Below are 25897 nucleotides of genomic sequence, written 5' to 3'. Positions count from 1 at the left end.
TAAACATACATGATTCACAGAAAACATGAATTATTAGTGCAATTATCAAACTACGAATAACAACAAGTTTACATGGCTGGCTGCAAATCATAGAGATGAACAGAGGAACATGGAATAAATGAAAAATGACAATGTATGTGAAAAACGACAATTTATCGAGATTATAGTACTGTATCTGTTTAATTGATATATTACCATCAATATGCTTGATTATAAGATTAAGACTAATAGTTGAATCTGTAAAGCAATGATAATGCTTAAACACTACCATTAATTGTAAGTACATATAATATTATGAAGCTTTCCTTTTGTTTTTTTTAATGATAATGCTCATTAAACTGGCGACTCCAACAATTTCAGTAGTAACATATCAATCAGATAAAGTACAATATCCAAAGTCACAACATTTTCAAAGGAGGGATATTTAATTTGTTGACAGTGACAAAACGATGTGTACTTTATATCAGTTTCTTGCCCTTAATGGTCCAATCATCATCTTCCTCTTCAGCCTTGTCACTTTTACCGTCATCATCGCAAGCATGTGTTCTTTGGCGTCTTCGGCAAAACGGAAATAGGCAAATCTCCATTCTCTTTTAAACACTAAAATCCCAATAACTGCCCATAAGCCAGTTACATATCCACAAAATATGACAAAGTAAAACCATATTTTTTGGGCCTTGTCTTCAACTTCCTCATTATCATCTTTGTCTGCATTGCTAGAGATCAATGGAGGATGGGCTGAATCAGGATCAGTGGGACATTTCTTTGGTAATGGAACCCCGCAAAGCAGTGGATTTCCTTCATAAATTGATAAATCATTCAGAGTCTGAAGCTGATTGCCGAGTGGAATTTTGCCTGACAAGTTGTTGTGAGACAAGTTGAGGTAGCTTAGTGTGGTTATGACAGACAAGCTTTGGGGGATTGTGCCAACCAATTCGTTGCGTGAGAGATCAAGGGACTCCAAAAACTTGAGCTTTCCAATATTTTTGGGCATATTGCCTGACAAATGGTTGTGTGACAAGTTCAAACCATGCAGTCCAACGAGCTCACAAAGCCCCTCCGGAATAACTCCATCGAGCTCATTACTTGAAAGGTCCATAATCTCGAGTAGTTGCAGCTGCATTTTTGAGTACTCAAGATATAATCCTTTCATGGATGCCAAAATCATTTCCTCGCTCCTGAATTTTTCGAAATCCATAATCTCACTCACAATCTGATATGCTTTCTCGGACATTCTGTAATACTGGGGAAAAGCCAAAACCGAACGATCTTCATTTATTTCTGTAGCCATACCAATAAGCAACTCGAAGCAACGTGGAATCCCTCTTGTTAATTTATTCCCAGCAAGGTCCATGATTTGCAGACCACTGAGCTGACACAATCGTGATGGAATATCACCATTTAACATATTGTTTCGAAGCCTGAGAATTTGCAATGAAGAAATCTCCCCAATCGAATATGGTATAGTTCCAGATAGATTATTGTCTCCAACGTCTAGAAGTTCTAATTCAGTGCAGTTACTCAAAGATTGAGGTAGCTCGCCACTGAGACTGTTGTTATTCAAGTGCAACCATCTCAGAAAACAATGTGAAAAAGAAGGAATAGTCCCAGATAATCTGTTAGACGAGAGATTTATGAGCGAAAATTGTGTATCACCATATCCCCAACATTTAGGTACTTCTCCAGAAAGCTTGTTTTTTGAAACATCAAGAAATAGGAGAAACTCTAATTTACACCATGAATCTGGGATTGAACCATTTATGAAGTTGTTGGCAAGACGTAAAGTGAAAGATAAGTTGCTAACAAAATTGGTTGGAAGATTTCCACTTATTTGGTTCATTGAGAGATCGATGTAGATAAAGGAAGATTGCCATGTTGGAAAATTTCCGGAAATGCTAGTGTTGGAAAGATTTAGTACAATAATGGAAAGATTCCTAAGCCACTCAGGAAATTTGGATCGAATTTGACAAGATGACATGTTAAGAACTTCTAGATTAAAAAATGGAGGAGTCCAGTTTGGGTCGAATTGGCAAATTAGATGGTTGGCACTAATGATCAACTTCTTCAAATTTGAAAGGTTGGCAAAGTGAGATTCACTGACTACACCTTCCAAGAAATTACATGAAACATCGAGTGTCCTTAAATGTACTAATTGACCAAGACTGTAAGGAAGAGATCCGATCAACTTATTATTTGAAAGATCTAAGTGTTCTAAGGTCAACAATCTTCCTATAAATGGTGTGATGGTACCATTCAATTGGTTATTTGAGAGATGCAGTTCTTTCAAATTAGACAATTGTCCTAACCAATCTGGTATGCTACCAGATACTCTATTACCACCTAAATCCAGAAACTCTAAACCAAATTCTCGACATCTTGAAGAAGTGTTTTTGGTCTCTAACACATTACCATAAAACTGATTGGAAGACAAATGTAATGACTTCAAGGAACAAGCATTATTCAATAATGACCATAGTCCACCTTCAAAATCGTTAAACTCATTCATTTCAAGATTGAGATAAACAAGGCTGTTAAGATTGCCTAACCAGAATGGAGAAGTGGTATTATTATTATAAGAATGAAACGATTGTGTCATGTTTGGGAGAGCAATATGAATTTTTCCATGAAGCATATTAGAAGCAAGACTCAGGGACTGAATACTTGAAGGGATTAATGTAGAATTAAAAGAGCTAGGAGAAAAGTGAACGTTATGGATTCCACAATTTTCTAATTTTACGTGTAGAAGAGAAGGAAGTGTAATGAGTACCTGCATTAGATCAACTGCCGTTGTGAGGTTCACGTAGTTCATGTCAAGATGTTTCAAATACACAAGTCTTGAAACCCACTTGAAATTTTCGGCATACAAATCACTATTGGTGAAATTTGTCTCTTGATTACTCAGATCAAGAGTTTCCAAATGACTAAGGTTTCCAAGTTGTTCAGGAATCTTTCCCTTGAAATGTGCACAAGAAAGATTAAGATATCGCAGACTCTTCAAGGAACCAAGGAAATGGGGAATATGGCTTCCTTGAAAGTTGTTTCCACTCAAATCCAAGAACTCTAAATGCTTCAACGCCACCACGGATGAGTCAACCATAGGAGATGATGTTGACTCGGTACCGCCGGGAAATTGAATGGAAAGATTAAGCTTGAGAACATGTCCAGTAGTCTTACTACAACTCACTCCTTTCCACTTGCAGCAATCTTTTCCAGTCCAGGAAGGAAACCAACTTGAAATGCCGACTTTAAAACTTTTTTTCAGTTTTAATAAAGCTACTCTCTCCTCTTTTATGCAGCCAAAGGTCGAGTTTGAACAGACACAAAGTTGTACTACTACTCCAGTGAAAAACAAAACAAATAGGAAAAATCTATTATCACTCAAAACTCTTTCCATCTTTGATAATCAAACTGTCTCTCATAAATCTTTGTTTCTTGGGGAATAATCTCCGAACTCTAGATAAATATATAGAGGAAGAATGAAGTTCCCAAGTCCATCTTAGCCGTCGATTATCTCATTTCTTTTAGTTTAGCTTTAATATGAGATCATGTTTGCTTTAATACTTAAAGTAATATTATATGCTTATAAAGAAATAATACAAACATATACAGGTAGTAGGTACACAATTATTGCATTTAGAAAAGAACTAAGTACCTTTTTTGTATTATATATACAAAGTAATTACGTATTTGCTTTTATACAAGTCTTGTAGGAACGACATGTGGAATTGATTCTTGAAGCCGATATGTCATTTATATTTATATGGAAAGTACTTCATTAGTGTAGTTATTTTTTTTTTTCTCGTATTGGGAAATGATTCTGTTTGATAATTGGATAAGTTATTACTATAATTTTGTATATGATGGTTTATATTTTAGTTATAATATAAGCCTCCTATCAGTTTTTTAAAAAATATAAATTTGGTTGAAATAAGTTCAAATTGTCTATTTCATTCTAGTACAAAAATACTGATTGCATATATTACATGCAATACGCCAGAGACGACTACATCCATAAGCTTAATCCTTTTACTTAATTATTATTAGGGGAAGTCATGTGCAAATTATATATATCTGTTATGATATCACTAGCTTTGTCAGTGACACTTAAATATAATGTAATTGCATAGTGACACTTAATTTAGTAGTTGAGTTGTTTTGAAAAGTGCAGAAAAACTTATAATGAATATAATATTAAACTCTTCTATACAAAATGATTCACTTTACCTTTAAAATATATCTAAGGCTCACATAAATTATTAACTTTATTTCCTTAAAATTTGAACCAAACAAAAGAATTTAAATTTTCATTCCCATATTTACCTTAACTCGTACCAAAGTAGATCCCAAATTTCAATTCTTTACTTGCCAATACCGGCCTAGCTTGCAATTCTTTCTGTTCGCGCTGCACTATACGTATGTACATTAATAATAAACAATACAAAGGGTTTAATTATATATATACAGTTTACAAATTTCAATTCTTTGTCGTGCTAAGTTGACTTATAAAGTAGATGTTTCTAGAAAAAGTAATTAAAGTCACCAGAAATTGCCACTTTGAAGAACTAAGATCATATTTAGGTTGACTAGTATGTAATCTTGACTCAACAACCTTCGACGCGTTTATAGGGTTGGCAAGTACTTTACGAAATCTTCATAATTCTTCTTGTCTTTTTTCTTTTGACGAAAAAGATGTTTTTATTGTTGTAGATTTGGAGAAAGATTAGTCCGAAAGAAAATAAGGACTTGAATCATCCCATATTTTAATTATCAATGTAAAAATTAATAAACTGCAAAAAAATAAATTGATTTATGAACTGCCATATTGGGAAACATTATACAACAAATCGAAACCCATAGAAATATTAACGGCAAAAGCATATAAGTTGTTGGGGAAATTAGTGCTATTATTTAAGTCTTTTATCTTTCTTTTTTTCTTCACAAAAGTCCCTAGCATTTCACATATATGTTGCAAAAAATATATATTTTTCTTAAATTGTTATATGTTGGTTAAAATGGTGATTAATTTAACATGAATGTCAAGGACTAATACCCCAAAAAGAAAAAGATCAGACCCTTATTTACTTTAATTTTGAATGAATTAGAACTTTAGAGGACAATTTCCTAATAATTCATTTTCAAGAAAATCAAATACTCCATAATTAACAAATAAGAAAAATAAAGTTTTAGATTTTTAAAAAATAAATTTTGGTTCAAGTACTTCTCACTTTTTCTATTTTTTCTTTACATGGTTGAAATATCGTATCTCTGAACATTTTTATTAATTAAAATAATATAAAAAAATAAATTTGGAAAGAGAAAAAAAAGCAAATTAAAAATATATAAAGGTAGACAAAGAAATTATTAAATTCTTTATATAAATAATTTTATTCTCTACATATATAGATTTTATAAGCTCATTTAAACATTTTTTTTTTAAATTATTCAATTTTCTTTCTTTCTCTTTCTACATTTATTATTTTTTAATTTTTTATTTAGTCTTTTCTATTATTATTATAATTAATAAAAATGTTTAAAGATATAATATTTTATTGATCTAAAAAATAGAGAAGCTAATATATTGTAAAAAAATATTAATTTTGTAATTAAAAAAATTAAATGGAATTATACAGTGGAACTACAACTTATCTAGGGTAGTCAATAACCCCTTAAAAATTTTAAGAAATCATTTTTTCTATATGTTAATTATACAGTATTTGATCTTCTTGATTTTTTTTTTTTAATTATATGCATGAGAATTGGCGGCTAAAGTCCCTGTTCTCTCAAATTTGAAGCATTTAAGTTCTCGATCTTTTATTTTTTAGCGGCAATAGTCACTGACATTCATACTATTTAGTCTTCATTTTAATGGACGGATAACGGTTTGGAGAAAATGTGCATTAATTACTGTACGCCCTGTTTTTCCCACGGGCTGATTAGCAAACCGAGCTTTGGACTAATCAGGGTTAGTCCATAAACATCCCCCAGGTCGGAGCTCCTGTTGTAATGCCCCAGATTCCCTATTATGGTTAATGGCTGGATTAGTAGGCCGGGAGGGCCATAACTGTTTAATTATGCCATTAAATGTGTTTATGCATGTATATGTGAATTATATTATGATATGATTTTATATGCGTGCATGTGGGTCCACATTTAAATAATTATGCTATTCTGATAATTTGGCCCACTGAGGGTGAATTTGTGTGTTTGGGTGCATAACTTGATTTGTGAATGAGATCCCATTATTATGGAGATATATTCGAGCTATTTGGCATGAGACGGTCATATATGATGGATTAGCGGTTTTGTTATAACGGGGTCAATTTTGGGGTAATAGGAATGCTTATTTGATGATAAATTGGGAATATTTGAGATCAGGGTGAAATTTCGAAGGTTTTGACTATAATGTCCCCGGGGGTGTTTTTGGGACCCCGAGCACTAGGTTTTATTTGAGGTTACTTAAGCTTGAAGTAGCTGTCAGATAGATCGTACGATAAGAAAAACCTCTCGTTCTTCCTTTTGTTAGCCCATTTTACCGGTTGAGCATATTCGAAGATATCTCAAGTTCTGGGAGTCGGAATCAAGCAAGGATTGAGGCGTAGCGATCCTAGGAAAAATTAGAAGCTTCTTAACCGAAGGATTTGACGGAAAACAACCCAATCGAAGGTAATCGAGGTTTAAGTTTTGAGTTTTTCGAGTTTCTAAGCTTTGAATTGATTTTGTGAATTGTTGAGTTTCCGATTCGTTTGAACCTTGGGTTTTGAGGGTTTTGGTGCATGGGGAAGCTTGGGAACTTTGCTTTGATGATTGGGGAATGTTTAGGTATGATTTTGGAGGCTTTGGAGTGATAAAATCACGTTTGGGAATGGCCCAGGGTGGAGAGTCGCGGCCCTGTTCTTGAGGCGTCGTGACCCTTCTTTGAAGAAGCAGGTGGAGGCTTTGTGCTTGCTGGGCGCCGCAACCCTTGCCTCTGGGAACCCTGGGGGCCGTGGCCCAAGGTGCTAGGGCCGCAGCCCTTGCCCTGTTTTCGCCCCGTTTGCTCGTTTTGACCCCGGGAACTTATTTACAGGCCTCGGGAGTGTTCCTACCACTTTGATTAGTTGGGATTGATCTTCCGGAGGCTAGATATTGGTGTGGGAACCTATGTTGATCATTATTATTAATGATGTCTCATGTTTGGTTTTAATTAGGTGACCGCTAAGGGACTAAAGGCTGATCGCTCTTACGGGCCGTTCTTATAATCTTTCTAGCTCGAATCTGAGGTAAGAAAACAGTGTATGAATACAGTTGCACCCTGTACAGGTATATGACATGCATGGTTGGATATTTGAGGCATGTTGGTTGGTATATGTGAACATGGATTGCATATTAAATGCTAGTGAATGCTGATTACCTGCTTGAGACACTGATTAGTCAGGGACCGACTCTAAAGTCGATGATCACGCATTGAATGGCTCTATGGCATTAATGCGGGACCGACCCTAAGGTCCAGGAACATATAGGCGCTTGCCTGGTCTACGACCAGATGACTATAACCAAGGTATATGACCCCCGGTGACCGTTTGTCACGTGGCTAAGGGACGTTGTCCATAGTTTCGACTCTAGAGTTGTGAGGAAGGTTATGTTGGTGACCAATCACCATGCACCTGTCCTGAACAAGCTTATGAAAGAAATCACCTAGCAGTTAAGCTCTGGTGACCCTATCGTCACATTGCTAGAGGGAGCGATGCTCATTATTGTGACTTTTGGCTATTGTCACCTATTTGTTGGACTGATAGTCCTGAATGATTATTATGATCGATGTTGATATTACATCATGTTTTGTTATGTTTTCTTGCTGGGCCTTGGCTCATGGGTGCTATGTGGTGCAGGTAAAGGAAAGGAAAAGCTTGGCCAGCCTTGAGTGGAGAGCTTGGGCGATGCGATGTACATACAAAGCCGCTTGACTGCCACAGTCAAGGAGTTCTCAGAGGGACTAGGGGTTTACCCTGCTTTTGCTGCTTAGGCCGACGAGGATTGTAAATCAGAAACTGTAGCAACTCTTTTGTATTATAGATATCTTGTAAACGTTTTAAAAGGCTCATGAGCAGTTTATTTACTTAATGAAATGTACCCTTTCCTTTTTATTGGTTTTTCATCTTAACCTGTTAATGGTACCTAGATCACGTTTTTAATCAAAGGACTCGGGTAGCGAGTCAAATTTCCGGTTCTCTGTTCACCGTAACTGTTCTGGGGTAACCAGGGCGTTACAACTTGGTATCAGAGCAATGCCAAGGTTAGGGTTCCTGTAGACTGGCTGGGTATGTACACGCATCACCGAAGGCAAGCTCGACTCACGGTTTGGTAACTATTTATGTGGTTACATGTATAATTGTTTAAATGTAATATATATGCTTTACCTGCGTGTGTGAGATACTGTGTTGAGCCTGTGCCCTGAAATATCATATCTTCAGCAAATGTGTACTGATTAGTACTGAGATTGCTGGCACCTGCTTATTAGTATGGTCGTTTATGAGTTATCATGTGATACATGCTAAGTACCGAATGCCATAAACATGTATCTTATTGTGAATATTGAATGACTGTGGAATGTGATTATTATCTGTTTGTTCTTGGACCGTAAGGCGGCAAGAGGTTTAGTTATTACTACCTGACTGGCCGTATTGATTATTGTTTCAGTAAGGTATCAGTGACAGAATGAACCCAGAGCATACAGACACTGCAGCTGGCCAGAGTGGTCAGGGTCAGAGTAATGACAATAGTTAGGGACTAGAGAATGACCAATCTCAGGTTCCACAGCCAGCACCTGCAAACTGGCAGCAGATGTTTACTGATTTGCAGGCTATAGTGGTAAAACAGGGAGAGGAGCTTCGTCTCCTAAGACAGCAGCAAGTGCCTGTGGTGGCCAATGTTGCAGAGGCACCTTCTGTGTCGGTGCCAGTTATTGGGCCACTGCCTGGGGTTGAAAACAGATTGGAACCTCTTTATGAGCGGTTCAGGAAACAGCAACCTCCTGTGTTTGAAGGCAGTGCTGATCCCACCGAAGTTGAGCAATGGATGAGCATGATTACCACTGTTCTTGACTTTATGAAGGTAGTTGGTGCTGAGAGGGTGGCCTGTGCGGCCTATATGTTTTGGGAAGATGCCCGGATTTGGTGGGAAGTGGTTGGTCAGACCAAGGATGTTAATCTCTTGAGCTGGGAGGAATTTCAAACCTTGTTCAATGAAAAGTACTATAATGACGCTATTCGAGCGGCGAAGGCTGACGAATTTATGAGGCTACTTCAGGGAAACTTATTAGTGACCGAGTATGCCTTAAGGTTTGACCGTTTGGCAAAGTTTGCCAAGGAGTTGGTGCCCACTGATGGGACCAGGAGAGAGTGTTTCTTACAAGGGCTACAACCTAGGTTAGCCCGAGATGTGCGCATCACCACTGTGGCAGGAGTGACTACTTATGCACAGGTGGTGGAGAAGGCACTTACAGCTGAAACTGCGGAGATTAAGATCTGGCATGAAAATGCAGCCAGAAGGGATTTAAGGAGGCCAGGTCCTCCATTTGTGGGTTCTGGTAGGGGAGTTGCCCCCAGTGATCAGAAGAGGAAGGTTCCTGATACCTTCCCAGTTCTAGGTCCTGACAGGAGACCTCGTGGTACTACAATAGGTCGTCCTGGGGTCAGTGAAGCCTGGAAGTCCTATCCCGAGTGTCCTAGATGCAAGAGGCATCACTTGGGAGAGTGTAAGGAAAGGGCCTGCTTCTCCTGTGGAGCAGTGGGTCATCTGAAAAAGGATTGCCCTAAGGCAAGAAAGGAAGAGCCCAGGAGGGAAGACAGCTCGGCCCCGGTGCGAGTGTTTGCATTGACTCAAGCAGAAGCTGAGGCTTCCCCCTCAGTTGTTACAGGTCAGCTTCTTAGTGCAAGAACTGCTTATAATGTATTGATTGACTCTGGTGCTACACATTCTTTTGTTGCTAGTAGTGTTATTGATAGGTTGTGTAGACCTTGTGATTTCTACGCTGTGGGGTTTGGTACTTTGTTACCCACTGGGGAGCTGGTTGTATCCAGGAGGTGGGTCAGATCGTTGCCAGTGATGGTAGAGGGCAGAGAGTTGTCAGTGGATCTTATAGAGTTAGTTATGACTGACTTTGATATGATACTGGGTATGGACTGGTTAGCCAAGTATGGGGCAACCATAGACTGTAGAAGGAAGATGGTCACCTTTGAGCCTGAGGGTGAGGATCCTTTTGTATTTGTTGGTACTGTGCATGGACCCCGTATTCCTATGATTTCAGTATTGAGGGCTAGGGATTTATTGCAAGGGGGTTGCATTGGATTCTTAGCCAGTGTGGTTGATACCATCCAGGTCGTGCCAGTGAGACCAGAGGATACTAGACTTGTGTGTGAGTTTCTGGGTGTGTTTCCAGAGGATCTGCCAGGGTTGCCACCACACAGAGAGATTGAGTTTGTTATAGAACTGGCACCAGGGACGGAGCCAGTGTCTAGAGCACCATATAGAATGGCCCTAGCTGAGTTGAAAGAATTAAAGGTGCAGTTGCAAGAGCTGTTGGACTTAGGTTTTATCAGACCTAGCTTTTCACCTTGGGGTGCGCCAGTTCTGTTTGTAAAGAAGAAAGATGGTTCTCTGAGGATGTGTATAGATTACAGAGAACTGAATAAGCTGACAATTAAGAACCGGTATCCTTTGCCAAGGATAGATGATCTGTTTGATCAATTGCAGGGTAAGACGGTATTCTCTAAGATCGACCTTCGTTCTGGTTATCATCAGTTGAGGGTCAAGGAGGGAGACATACCGAAGACCGCTTTTCGCACTAGGTATGGGCATTATGAGTTTCTAGTTATGTCATTTGGATTGACTAATGCCCTTGCTGCTTTCATGGATATGATGAACATGGTGTTCAAGGATTATTTAGACCAGTTTGTGATCGTCTTTATCGATGATATTCTGGTATATTCTCAGACTGAGTCAGAGCATGAGCATCATCTGAGGTTGGTTCTGCAGAGGTTGAGAGAACACAGATTTTTTGCAAAGTTCAAGAAGTGTGAGTTCTGGTTGTTTCAGGTGTCCTTCCTTGGGCACATTGTCAGTAAGGAGGGGATTAAAGTGGATCCATCAAAGATTGAAGCGGTCAGAGATTGGCCAAGGCCAAAGAATGCTTCTGAGGTTAGAAGTTTCCTTGGATTGGCAGGGTATTACAGGCGTTTTGTGGAGGGGTTCTCAAAGATTACTATTTCGTTGACTGAGCTGACACGCAAGGGTCAGAAGTTTGTGTGGTCAGACAAATGTGAGAACAACTTCCAGGAGTTGAAACAGAGGTTGATTACAGCTCCGGTTCTGAGTCTTCCTACAGACCAGGAGAAGTTTATGATATACTGCGATGCTTCTCATCAGGGTTTGGGTTGTGTTTTGATGCAATCAGAGAGAGTTATAGCTTATGCTTCTCGTCAGCTGAAGGAGTATGAGAAGAGGTATCCTACTCATGACTTAGAGTTAGCAGCGGTGGTTTTTGCTTTAAAGATATGGAGGCACTATCTCTATGGAGAGAAGTGTGAGATTTATACAGACCACAAGAGCCTAAAATATTTCTTTACTCAGAAAGACTTGAACATGAGGCAAAGGCGTTGGCTGGAATTAGTGAAAGATTATGATTGTGAGATTCTGTATCACCCAGGGAAAGCCAACGTGGTAGCTGATGCTTTAAGCTGGAAGGGTCCGGGACAGATTCATGGTATTAGGCTGATAGCCAGAGAGTTAGCTGATGATATGACCAGAGCTGGTATAGAGTTGCTGGTGGGCCAGTTGGCCAATGTTACGCTACAGTCTACGCTGCTGGAGAGGATTAAAGAGGGTCAGTTGAGTGATCCACAGCTGATCAAGTTTAGAGAGGATGTCTTGGCTGGAGCATCCAGGGATTATACAGTGTCTGATTTGGGGTTGTTGAGATACAAGGGATGGATATGTGTTCCATTAGACACTGCATTGAGGCGGGAGATTCTGGATGAATCTCATACTACACCTTACTCCTTGCATCCAGGCACCACGAAGATGTACCAGGATGTAAGATCATTATATTGGTGGCCAGGGATGAAGAAAGATGTAGTAGAGTATGTGGCTAAGTGCTTGACATGTCAACAGGTCAAGGCTGAGCATCAGAGGCCGGCAGGGTTACTGCAGCCTCTGGATATCCCGGAATGGAAGTGGGAGGACATCACAATGGACTTTGTGGTGGGCTTGCCCAGGACTGTTGGTCAGCACGATTGTATTTGGGTGATAGTGGATCGCTATACCAAGTCAGCTCACTTTCTACCAGTGAGGACTACTTATAATGTTGACCAGTATGCAGATCTCTATGTGAGAGAGATCGTGCGCCTCCATGGAGCTCCTAGGTCGATCGTGTCAGATCGGGACCCTACATTCACTTCCAAGTTTTGGAAGAGTTTACAGACAGCCATGGGTACACAGCTGAAGTTCAGTACACCTTATCATCCTCAGACAGACGGGCAGTCTAAGAGGACGATCCAGATACTAGAAGACATGCTGCGGGCATGCGTACTGGACTTTGGTGGGTCATGGAGTAAGTATCTTCCTTTAATAGAGTTCTCCTATAATAACAGTTATCAGTCTACCATTGGTGTTGCACCTTATGAGATGCTATATGGTAGGAAGTGTAGATCTCCCATTCATTGGGATGAGACAGGTGAAAGGAGATACTTAGGTCTTGAGGCGGTTCAGAGGACCAATGAGGCTATTGATAAGATTAGAGCTCGGATGCTTACTTCCCAGAGTAGACAGAAGAGCTATACAGATCCCAAACGCAGGAACGTGGAGTTCCAGGTAGGAGACTATGTCTTCCTTAGGGTCTCGCCATGGAAAGGGGTGAGAAGGTTTGGGAAGAAAGGCAAGCTGAGTCCCAGGTTTGTAGGTCCATTTGAGATCCTGGAGAGGATTGGTCAAGTGGCTTACAGCCTATCCAGCCGGAGTCATTGGACCGGCAGTCGCCGGAGTGATCTCTCTGGAGGAGACCTGCGTCAGCGATTAAGTTCGGCACAAAGTCAACAGACCACCCAGGGAGGCGACCTTCGGGATCACCTCAACTCTCACAGAGAGGGTCGAGCTAAAGATGGTAGTCAGGCTCGCTCGGGGGGGGGGGGGGGGGGGGCGATCCGAAGTACGTAACGGAGGGAATGTCCCAAACAACCTATCTCAAGATAGGAGGGGCAATAACCCACCTAATATGTACAATGGATCCGGAGCTGTGGAGCAGCCCCGGAATAACCAAGGATCTCAGGACCAAACCCTCGAGCGCCTAACTCAGATGGAGGAACTGATGAGGAAGCTCCTATCAGAAAAAGAAAAAGACGAATATGATTCGGGAGACGAGATGGAACTCTTCGCCCCCAACATAGCAGCGACGGCATACCCATCTAGCTTCCGTATGCCTCACTTGTCGAAGTTCAACGGGGACGGAGATCCGTCAGACCATTTAGGGATGTTCAACACCCTAATGATGGGCCATAATATTGGCCCAGAGCTGAGATGCTTGATCTTCCCCTCCACACTGATCGGACCTGCCAGACAGTGGTTCAAGCAAAGTAAAAGAAAATCGATCAACTCCTGGAAGACCTTCTCAGCTGACTTCAAAAGGGCATTCCGCGCTTCCCAGGCTGCCCGTGTTCAGGCCGACTCCCTGGCCAATGTGAGACAGTAGCCCGGCAAGACACTGAAGGCCTACCTGAGCAGATTCGCGAACTTCGCTGCCCGAGCTAGGGACGCGGATGAGAGCTCCAAGCTCATGGCCATGAGAACCAGAATCCTTGTTGGAGGAGACCTCTGGAAGGATATACAAAAGAAGGGAGTCAGTTCGGTCAACGAATTCTTTAATAGAGCCCAAGAATGGATAAATTTGGAAGAAACCGAAGCCTCAGCCGCGGGAACCAGCCAGGTTCCCGAGCAGCCCGCTGGAGTAGGGACTGAGGTCGTGGTAGCGACCCCAGACGTCACACAGAATAACCAGCCCGGCGGAAGCAAAAGAAAGGGGAATGGTGAAAACAATCAACACGGCCAAAAGAAGAATAAGTATGTAGACAAGTTCAAGCCCGTGTTCACGACATATACCGAACTCACCCAGTCCAGGGAAAGTATCTTCCTGGCCAACTCTACTCGGGTCCCTTGGAAGAGGCCGGAACCATTGAAACACCACAAGGGAAAGAGAGACACTTCCAAATTCTGCCGTTTTCATAACGACGTCGGACACAATACCGACGATTGCAGGCATCTCAAAAATGAGATAGATACTCTCATCCGAGCAGGCCCCTTGGCTCAATACTCACGGAACAGGGTCCCAACGAGTAGGCCCGCTCCAGATGCCCCAACCAGTCAGCCCGGGACTCGGATAGATCAGGACGTCCCTCCTCCCGTGGTCGGAGGAGAGATATCCACCATCTCTGGAGGCCCGCACATGGCTGGCACGAGCAGAGGCGCCCAGAAGAGATACGTGAATATACTAAAAGCTCACAACGGAGTGGAGTTCATCCCGGAGCAGCGTCAATCAAAACAGCAACGGTTAGAGAAGCAACCGATCACTTTTACGGAGGAAGATGCAGGCCATGTCCAGTTCCCTCACAATGATCCCTTGGTTGTAGCAGTCCAGCTCGCCAACCGGAAAGTAAGAAGGGTGTTGGTAGACAACGGAAGCTCGGTGAACCTCCTATTCCGACCCACCTTAGAAAAGATGGGATTGACCGTCGCCGAGCTAAAGGCGACTTCCATGATGTTGTATGGATTTTCGGGAGAAGGATCGGCAGCGATAGGGACGATCGAGCTGGTGATCACCCTAGGAGAAGAGTCTCGGACAATCTCTAAACTACTTGAGTTCATGGTCATTGACTGCTCCGCGGCGTACAATGCCATTTTGGGCCGACCTACTCTCATAGCTTTCGAGGCTATCACGTCCATCCGACACCTCGCCATGAAATTCCCTACTTCAACAGGAATCTGCACCATCAAGGGCGATCAGCTCGCTGTCAGGGAATGCTACAGCATTTCCATGAAGGGAAAATCTAAACCCGGGCAACTGGCTATGGCCATTCTGAGTGAAGAGGAATCCCAGGAACCCTTGGCGGCTCCTGAGATTGAAAAACTTCAAAACGCCAAAGGGGAAAGTGTCACCCTTGGTAAGGACATTGACCCCCGAATAGGCAAAGACAGGTCCGAGCTCCAGGCTATTGAGGAGGTGAACCTTGATCCACAAAATCCATCACGGATGGTCAAGCTTGGGAAAAACATCTGTAGCAAGAGGAAGACGGAACTGATTACGTTTCTCCGGGCTAATTTAGATGTATTTGCATGGTCGCACGAGGACATGGTAGGGATCAGCCCGAGTGTCATCATGCACACGCTCCACCTGGATAAAAGCGTTCCTGCCAAGTCTCAGAAACAAAGACGTTTAGGAACGACCCGAGCTGAAGCCCTAGAAGAAGAAGTGACCCGACTCAAAAAATGTGGCTTTATCCGTGAAGCCAAATTTTCGATTTGGGTCGCCAACCTCGTGCTAGTTCCAAAGCCCAACGGGAAATGGCGTACCTGCATTGACTTCTCCGATCTGAATAAAGCCTTCCCCAAGGATTGTTTTCCAGTGCCAAGGATCGATCAGCTAGTGGATGCCACGGCGGGGCACGAGCTCATGTCCTTTATGGACGCGCACTCAGGCTATAATAAAATCGCGATGAATCCGGCGGACCAGGAACACACCAGCTTCATGACCCCGACTAACGTCTATTGCTACAAGGTCATGCCGTTCGGTCTGAAGAATGCCGGAGCTACCTACCAAAGGCTAGTAAACAAAATGTTCGCGGACCAGATCGGAAAGAACATGGAAGTGTATATTGATGACATGCTCGTCAAGTCAAAGACTGCCGACAACCATGTTTCCGACTTGGAAGAATGTTTTAAAATACTACGAGAATATGGCATGAGGCTCAATCCCCAGAAATGCACTTTTGGTGTCGCATCCGGGAAATTCCTGGGGTTCATAGTTAATACCCGAGGAATCAAAGCAAACCCCGACAAGATCAGGTCACTGCTCGAGCTTCCTTCGCCTAGGTCGCGGAAAGATGTCCAGGGCTTGACAGGGAGAGTGGCCGCACTGAACCGGTTTATTTCCAAGTCAACTGATAAGTGTTTGCCCTTCTACAACCTGCTTCGGGGAAACAATAAGTTTGAATGGACAGTAGAATGCGAAAGCGCATTCCTCGACCTGAAGGCACATCTGGCTGAACCGCCCGTGCTATCCAAGCCCAAGGCAGGAGAGCGTATTTTCCTCTACCTGGCCGTCACTGAGGACGCGGCTAGCGCCATACTAGTTCGAGAAGAGGACCAAGGCCAGAAGCCAGTCTATTACATCAGCAAGAGACTCCTCGGGGCAGAATCACGATACTCGCTGATGGAAAAATTGGCGTTCTGCCTAATCACGGCCTCGTGAAAGCTCAGGCCCTACTTCCAATCTCACTCGGTACACGTCATGACCGATCAACCTCTAAGGCAGGTTTTGCAAAAGCCTGAAGCATCGGGACGTTTGTTAAAATGGGCGGTCGAACTCAGTCAATTCGAGATTTTCTATACTCCGCGAACTGCCATTAAAAGTCAGGCCCTGGCCGACTTTGTGGCAGAGTGCATGGGATTCCAGGAGAATCCAGCAGAGGACTCATCTCAGCTCACCTCGCCCCAATCATTGTTGAAGATCTTTGTAGATGGTTCATCCAACGAAAACGGCTCCGGGGCCGGAATCATTCTGATATCCCCCGAGGGACATAGGTTCCACTCGGTGCTAAGGTTCGGGTTCAAGGCCTCCAACAATGAGGTGGAATATGAAGCTTTGCTTGCCGGCCTAAGGATAGCCAGGGAGTTAAGGGCGAGCTCCGTCCAGTGCTTCAGTGACTCCCAGCTCGTGGTTAACCAGGTCTTGGGCGAATATCAGGCACGAGGACCCAAGAAGGCCGCCTATCTAGCAAAGGTAAAAGCTGAGCTGTCCGCGTTTGGGCGAGGGTCGATCGAACAGATACCTCGATAACAGAACACCAATGCAGATGCTCTTGCCAAGCTCGCCACCTCGGGAGAGACAGAAACCCTAGGATTGGTGCCAATAGAATTCTTGGAAAAACCAAGTATAGAAGGATGTCGGGCAGAGGTCGAGATGATCGACGCCAGGCCAACTTGGATAACCCCCATTCTTGAATATCTCGTCAAGGGCAAGCTGCCTGAGGGACGTAACGACGTGCGACGAGTCCTATATCAAGCTCCGAGATATACGATAGTCGATGGAGTGTTGTACCGACATGGGCACTCTTTACCTTTCCTCCAATGCGTTCTTCCAAGTGAAGCGAAAGCCATCCTGCAGGAAATTCATGAAGGATTCTGCGGAGACCACACTGGGGGGCAAAGCTTGGCCTTAAAGGTTCTCAGGCAAGGTTATTATTGGCCGACTCTGTCCAAAGACTCGATTTCATACGTAAAGAGCTGCGACAAATGCCAGCGATTCGCTTTGGTTACCCGAGCTCCTCCAGTCGAGCTAAAAATGATCTCAGCTCCTTCGCCGTTTGCCGTTTGAGGAATAGACTTAGTGGGTGCCCTGCCCACTGGAAAGGGCGGGGTCCGTTACGCCGTTGTCGCCATCGACTACTTCACTAAGTGGGCCGAGGCAGAGCCGTTGGCAACAATCACGTCTAAAAAGGTGCTTGACTTCTTGGTTAAAAGCATCATCTGTCGATTCGGCCTGCCCAAGAAGATCGTCTCCGATAACGGCACTCAGTTCGACAGCGACCTGTTCACCGAGTTCTGTGACAGGCATGGAATTGTGAAAAGTTTCTCTTCCGTGGCCTATCCTCAGGCGAACGGCCAGGTCGAGGCTGTCAACAAGACTCTAAAGGCGAGCCTCAAGAAAAGATTAGATGAAGCAAAGGGAGTCTGGCCAGAACAGCTCCCCCAGGTCCTATGGGCATACCGGACCTCGCATCGGACTCCTACGGGTCATACTCTTTTCTCCCTAACCTTTGGGAGTGAAGCAGTCCTCCCCGTGGAAGTTAAGGTTCTGTCGCATAGAGTCCAGTCCTACGACCAAGGTCGGAACCATGAGCTCCTATGCCATTCCCTAGACCTAGTTGATGAAAGGCGATAAGATTCGCAACTCTAGCTCGCCCATTAACAGCAGAAGATCACTCGCTACTTTAACACCAAGGTCAGAAAATGCGCCTTTAGCGTTGGCGACTTGGTCCTAAGGAGAGTTTTCCTGGCCGGAAAAGATCCCAAAGATGGAGTCTTGGGACCGAACTGGGAAGGACCCTACCAGGTCATCGAAGTCATCAAGGAGGGAACTTATAAGTTATCTCGACTTGATGGAGGGACCGTCCCACAGACTTGGAACGCCATCCACTTAAAGAAATATTATCAATGATCCATTTGTAAGGCCTGGAAAGCCACTTTCTATGTATTAATAAAAATCAGCTTTTTACGCATATTTGCAATTGTAATCTTAAAGTAACCACGAAAGACCCTTTCCCAGTTACTTGGGGGGCATATGGTACCTGGATATAACCAGGTCTCCTTAACGACTTAGATGTTGATCCTTATCTACAGATAAGGGTTAACGCTAACTAAGTCCTATCCTGGTTTTAACCGGGTCATAAAACTTAGAAGTTGATTTAAATTTATTTCTCCTTGTTCTTCTTAAAGAGCTTGAGATATGGATAAAGTTAACACGAACTAAGTTTTCTAAATAAGCTCCTGGTTTTAACCGGGTCACAAAACTTAGAAGTTAATATGAATCCATTTTTCGTTGTTCTTCTTAAAGAACTTGAGATATGGATAAAAGTTAACGCGAACTAAGTTTTCTAAATAAGTTCGTGGTTTTAACCGGGTCACAAAACTTAGAAGTTAATATGAATCCATTTTTCGTTGTTCTTCTTAAAGAGCTTGAGATATGGATAAAAGTTAACACGAACTAAGTTTTCTAAATAAGTTCCTGGTTTTAACCGGGTCACAAAACTTAGAAGTTAATATAAATCCATTTTTCGTTGTTCTTCTTAAAGAGCTTGAGATATGGATAAAAGTTAACACGAACTAAGTTTTCTAAATAAGTTCCTGGTTTTAACTGGGTCATAAAACTTAGACGTTGATGTAAATCTATTTATCGCTCGATGTTCTTTTCAAAGAGCTCGAGATATATATAGCGGTTAACACGAACTAAGTTTATCAAAAAGATATATATTGTAGCCAAAAGCATGAAAAAATATGAGTTAAAGGTGTAAGGCAAATTGTCTTGAGGTGAAAACACCTCATGCAAAGGTTACATACAAAAAAAAAAAAAAAGAACTTAAAAATACTCAAAGGCAGAAAGAAAAAGCGCCCTAGGCCCCGTCAGTTGGCCCTTTGGAGGTCGCTGTTTCACCCTGCTCCGCCGCGCCAGAGGCCTCCCCAGTTTCCGAGGGCGGCGCCTCTTTCTCAAGGCGAGCTTGAAACTTCACCACCAAGTTCGCCCAAAGTTTCAGTGACATGAAGGAGAAGTTAGCCTCCGGGTTGAAAGCCCAGCAGTGATAGAACAGGTCCTGCAGGGACTGCTCCGATGTGGCCCGTTCGGCTTCCAGGGTAGCCTGGGCGGCCTGGACCTCAGTCTTCGCCGCCTCGAGGTCTGCCTGCGAGGTGGCAAGGGAGGTCTCGAGCTCCTGGACCTTCAAGCGGGTCTTCTCCAAGTCGACCTGGGTCTTCTCCAACTCGACCTTCGAGGTCGCCAGGGCATCCTTAGTCTCCTTAACCTCCTGAAGGGTGGCCTGGTGCTCGGTCCTCATGTCATCGAGCTGAGTTCTGGCCCTGATGATGCTCCGGTGAAGGGCGACGACACCCTGCGAGGAATGAAAGATAAACTGGCTCAGAGGAAAAATAAGGCGGAGTGTAATGGTAAAAGCTTTAAAAGAGCAGGGCAGCTTACCGTTAGGGTCATGCTCATTGAAGAGTCCATAACGTCAACCGGGCTCATTGTCTCGATAGTCCGAAGTTCCTTCTCGGTGAACTTATAGATATGGCTAACGGCGTAGTTCGCCGATTCGTACACTGTTCCCCGGAAGGCCTCTGGGATCTTCTCCAGGTCCTGGGGATTGACCGGGATGCGTACATCGGAGGCCACCACAGACGGAGCCCGGAGCTCCGTCCCTGCGTCCTAGGTGACGGTTGGAGTTCGCTGAGGTGGCGGAGGCATTTGGCCTGCTCCGGCAGCAAGAAGAATCGCTCCCGCGTCCTGGGCTGGCGGGGTTTTCCCCTTCTCCTTTGCCGGGGACTTGGTGGAGGTCCCAGCAGTGCTCCTGGACCCCCGGAGCCTTTTCAGTCTTGGCCCAGCTGAGGGGTTTCCCCCGAAGACTGCGCCTCGCAAGCTCCCCTCGGGCTGAGACATCTCTTCTGTTAAACAAAGAACATGGTTATTACAAGTTAACAATCATACACAGATAAAGACAAAATGTTAAAGCTAAAAAAAAGTATACGAATACTAAGGGAACCCTACCCCCCGAGCTGGAAGAACCTAAGATGATTATTTCCCGAACTGGCGCAGGTTCTGGCTCCGGGTCCGATTCCGGGCTAGATTCTCCTACGTACTACCTAAGCCCCGGGGCATAGATACCCCTTTGGAGTGATGACCATGTTTGTAGGTTTGTGCCATACTCTTGGAAAAGGATCGACCTAAAGGCTAGGGTATTATCTACTACTACGGTACCCCTAGGCCGGCTCTCTTGGTGATCCAGCACGAGCTGGTCGACACAATGGAGCAGAAGTGTGTTTAGGTCCGAATTGCTCCTGTGACGATGGAAGACCTACTTAGGATTGAACCTAGCCAGCCGAGGGTCTACAGCGACCCTATCTAGACTCCTAAACAAGTAATGGTTACCTTGGCCAGAAGGACCCGCGGCTGCTCCGGATTGGATCCTCTCCTCGCCCGTCCTCTGGGCGACCTCCAAAGGCTCCTCACGAGCGGAACTTCGTCACCCTCGTCCTCCTCGTATTCATCTTCTGCGACCTCCTCCACGTTGATAGGCCTGGTGTCCCGAGCTGGAGGCGGCCCTCGGGGCCTCTTTAGGTTCAAGGTCTGATTTGGAAAAATCAGCTTGCAGAACACCATCGTCTCGTCCGTCACGAGCGTGCGATAATCCTTCTCGCTGGGGGGCAAGCCCACCAGCGTGTCATATTGGTCCCTGAGGGTCACAAACTTTTTGGTCCTCGCGAAGATGGCTGCAAGATTAGTTTGAGTCAGAGTGGAGTATGGGAGGAGTTAAAATAACGCTTAAAAGGCGAGCTAAAGACGGGAGCACTTACGAGGACGATTGAAGTAGTGGTGCTCGCAGTTTCGGAACCCAGTTGACATGAAGAATTGGTCCTTGAAATCATTGGGGTGGCTGGGCAGCTCGATGACCGGCGCCATGTTAGGAAAATAGGTTAAATAGTAAAACCCGTCGCCTTGCCCCTGCTGGTCCGGGCTGGCTTTGAGGCAAAAGAAATATAAAATATCCGTAGGAGTGAGGACCTCCCACTCATGCTTCTGGAATAATTACCTCAACCCTGCCAGCAGACGATAGGAGTTGGGGGGGAGCTGAAATGGGGCCAACCCCACGAAGTTCAAGAAATCAGCAAAGTACTGATCCAGGGGAAGGAAGGCCCCTGCTTTAAAGTGTTCACCGCTCCAGGCCGCGAACGACTCGTTGAGCGGCGAGCAGCTTCGCTCGCCCTCCGCAGCAGGTCGGGCTATGACGGAAGCTTTCCCCAGCGCGATATTGTGAGTGAGGAAGAGTTTGTTAATCTTCGTCTGATCGATTATCTTGGAGACGATTCTCTCCGCCTCAAAGAATGCGTCAAGGGCCACCTCGACCTCCTTCTCCACTGCCGGCCCGAAACGGGGAATCAGGGAGCTAGGCATCACCGCCTTTCCTTTCTCCTGCTGGGAGGCCGAGCTTCCAACGTTCTTCTGGGGGAGATTCTTTTTTGGAGCCATCTGGTCGCCTAGCGAACAAAAGAAAACACTTTAGAAAAGGCGACCCAAGCAGGAGGAAGAAGCAATTATTATTTGCACGAGCTGAGGTAAGCCCAGCTCGTGGAGGGTGGAACCACGCGGTTCAGTGAACACGCGCGTATACTCCCAACAGATCCCAGATTACTCGGAATTCGTGTGTTAGGAGGCTCAGAATAGAATTTTCCTTGGGGGGGAAATTTCAATAGGCAGAAAATTACAAAACCGCTTATGAGGTGTGTTCCCTAAGCTACCCGGTTTTGCACCCAAAGTTCCCAAAACTCCTACCCAAAAATTTTCCCCAAAAAAAGTATCCTGAAACCCATACTCTAAAGCGATTTCCTACAACAAATATACCCTAACCTAAAAAGGGCTGTCACCCTCCATATCCACAAAACCCAGAAAACCCTTGCATGCGGCTACAGTGAATTTTTTTTACCTAAGCTACAGTAGCATGTTTTCAAAGTATGCAGGGTCAGGAAACTTACTGTGTATGACTGGGAGGTAGACGAGAGTGTTTCATTGGTAGGAGCTTCGTCGGTGTAGTAGCTTCCAAAGCTTCGGAGAAATCCGTGCGCCTAAGCTTCTTGAACGATGAAAATGGCAGCAGCAGAGTCAAGGGTTTCGTTCTTCTGGAATATGGAGAGGAAAGAGGAAAAGAGGTTTGAAAAATTTCGAATGAAAGGGTGGCCCGTGCGTAGGGTGGCCACCCCCTTTTTATATGCGAGAAGGATCACGTGTAGAAGGCCCTTGGATGGCCCTGATGAGGGATCCGAGGCCTTCCACTCGAAATACGAAACGACGGCTGGGCATAGGCTAGGCCATTAAATGCGGTTCTCGTAAGATGTACCGTCACCACCCATGGTGTGCCACGTATCAGGCGCCTGCGTAAAGAGTGGAATGCGAAGAGTTGTGGGGGAGTCTAAAAGCCCCTGCTATGGTCTTATATACGACGTCATATACCACGAGCAGGAGCTTGGGGGGCAGATGTACGCCCTGTTTTTCCCACGGGTTGATTAGCAGGCCGAGCTTCGGACTAATCAGGGTTAGTCCATAAACATCCCCTAGGTCGGAGCTCCTGTCTTGAGGTCGTACCCCCCCTTTTAGCTCGAGGAATCCTCAAGGACTCGCCAAGACTCCCAAGACTGGAGCAAGGAATCGGAAGGCCGAAGGTCGGGTCAGATACACAGCTCGTGGTACGAGCTAGATATGGAGGCTATGACCCCTTGTAAAGTCAACACACGCAAGATAAACGTGCATATATCTGACATCACGTGTCTGATATCTCCCTGACTTCTCGGACACGCTGCAGGAACGTGCGTGTTCAGACACCCACGGCTGGGTTGGGCCGTGCGGCCCATTATCTCCTTACCTATCGATTTAACCATACTTATGTGTCAGGTTTAGGAATTAATCATGAATGTCACAGAGTTGATATGACAAATAAGAAGGTCACAGGATGACCACCTTACCAACTTCCAGGTGCCTTCTCCTATAAATATGGAGACCAGGGAGTTGATAAGGGTTGGAAAAAATAGTCTCTGGAGAGATATACTTTGTAACCAAATACCCAGAATATATCAATAATATTGGCTAGTGGAGTAGAAGGATTTTAACCTTTGAACCACTTAAAAATGTGTCTTGAGTCATCTATTTCATTCACTAAGATCTTATATCTGTTACGGTTCTACATTCAGCGCTAATCCCTTCCTCTCTTTCTCTTAATTACCTGTTGCCGAAGAACCGCGTCAACAATTACATATAACGTTAGAGACTTTTACCAGCAAAAATGTAAATAAAGGACTTAAATGCTACACTTGTTAAGAAAACAAAACTTTTAACACTAATTACGTTTTAAAAGTTACAATTAAAGTTTTACAAAAATACCACCACAAATTTTTGGTTATCCCAGTCTATCTCGATTGCCCGTGTTAATTACAGTCAAAATAGAATGTATACAATTTCTTGGCCCAACAACAATATAGGCCATAAAAAATATATACAATTTCTTGGCACTATTTTCATCATCATCATTACACATGTCTACAAGTTTGGTTCTTCACCATGATAAGTATATTTTATATTGTTTGCTCGGCACGCCGAATTCTTATCTTTTTTTTATGAAATTTTTTATAAAACATAATGAAAATTTGACTACGCTTGGTTCATTTTATTAATAGAACTTTAAAATATTATTTCTATGCAAAATTCACAAATAACAATTGTTCCTATAAGAAAAAAGAGTTTTAAAGGCAACACTATTAGAGGCGAGAGCTTGTTGCCCCTAATATACATATTATTAACGTCACCATGTGGCTAGTCGCCCTTAGTATGAAAAAAAAAGTATTAAAGGTAATGCGTCGACCCTATTAATAAGAAATTTTGACCGACACCAAGCAGAGGAAATTAATTTTCCCAATTTTATTTTGGTGGAAATTATTAAAACAATACGTTTTAATATTATGGACGGCGCGTTGCCCATAATAGTTTAATCTATCGCCCCTAATAATGTTATCTACCCTGATCCCATGGTCTTCTTCGCCACATCTCTCTAAAACCCCAGAATCACAAACTGAAAAACCTAGACCCCCTATTCTAATTCTCCATATCTATCTCATATATTCTCTTCCATTCTCTTCTCATGTTCTCTCTTCCTCACCTCCAATACCCCTTTATTCTCCTCATCACTTGCTATATATCTATATATATATATTAGAATTTATTTATTTATTTGTCAGTATTTATTTATAAATATATATTGAATGTGTTTGTGTAGAAAATTGAAGGAGGGTTCTCTCTCTAGGTATCTTTCTTGGAGACACCTTTGAAATATTTGGAGCGACTGATATGAACTTATCACCCGAAAAACCCCAAAAATGATGAAGCAGAGCTTTTTTTGCATTTACAGCATAGTGATCTTTTTGGGGTAACAAATCTCTCCTAAAGCCTTTAAGAATGACTTTTTAGGGTTTTAGGGGGGAGATGCCTCACATTATAATAGTGTGTGTTAAGGTAGTTTAGATGAATATAATTTCATAAATTTAGATAAATATTGGGGGTGACTAATATGAATTTGTCACCCAAAATACCCCAAAAAGGATGAAGTAGAGCTTTTTTTGCATTTACAGCATAGTGGCCTTTTGGGGCAACATGTGTCTCCTAAAACCTTTAGGAACGACTTTTTAGGGCTTTAGGGGGAGATGTCTCACATTGTAGTAGTGTGTGTTCAGGTAGCTTATAGACAAATATAATTTCATAAATCTAGATAAATATTAATTTGTCACCTAAAAAACTCTAAAAATGATAAGTAGAACTTTTATTTGCATTTACCGCATAGTGACCTTTTTGGGGCAATGATAAGCGTACAAAATATACGCTTATTTATAACATTTTCGGATTGATTTGGTTGTTTTTCTCAAGATAAAGTTTCTATTTAATCTGTTTGGTGAACTTGTGCAGTGTGTCGTAATAATTCTGATTTGTTCGAGAATGTTGATAAATATTTGTTTGAGTAGTCAGAATTGGTGACCATTTGGGAAATTTGGTACAGGCGATATATCGCCTGCCTTGGGCGATATATCGGCATAAGGAGGAATTTCAAATTTTGGCTTTGTAGAAACGACATCAGAAACTCGCGTTTTTATCGAGAAGATTCAACAGGCGATATATCGCATCATCATAGGCGATATATCGGCACAAGGTCATTTTTGGAAATTTTTATGGAAATTCGTAGGTTTTTGGATTTTTGTAAAGAGAATAAAAAGAAGATCGAAAAGGACAGAGAGAGGAAGCATTCTGACGGCAGAGGGAAAGAAACAGAGAAGAATCCACGTTTATTTTGTTTGT

The 25897-nt window shown here is 43.3% G+C and overlaps 1 protein-coding gene across 1 annotated transcript; it reads right to left on the bottom strand.

The window, feature by feature from the left end:
* Positions 1 to 463: 463 nt before the first annotated feature.
* LOC133830747 (receptor-like protein EIX1) lies at positions 464 to 3394 on the bottom strand. The gene has a single exon (XM_062260796.1). It carries the CDS (start codon positions 3392 to 3394, stop codon positions 464 to 466), a length of 2931 nt encoding a protein of 976 aa, XP_062116780.1.
* Positions 3395 to 25897: the final 22503 nt, after the last annotated feature.

Source organism: Humulus lupulus, chromosome 4 (assembly GCF_963169125.1).
Source record: "Humulus lupulus chromosome 4, drHumLupu1.1, whole genome shotgun sequence".
NCBI lineage: Eukaryota > Viridiplantae > Streptophyta > Magnoliopsida > Rosales > Cannabaceae > Humulus > Humulus lupulus.
This window is presented reverse-complemented; position numbering and strand designations above follow the sequence as displayed.

Coding starts and splice junctions, on each gene's coding strand:
- LOC133830747 (XM_062260796.1), bottom strand. CDS start 3,394: ATGGAAAGAGTTTTGAGTGATAATAGATTTTTCCTATTTGTTTTGTTT.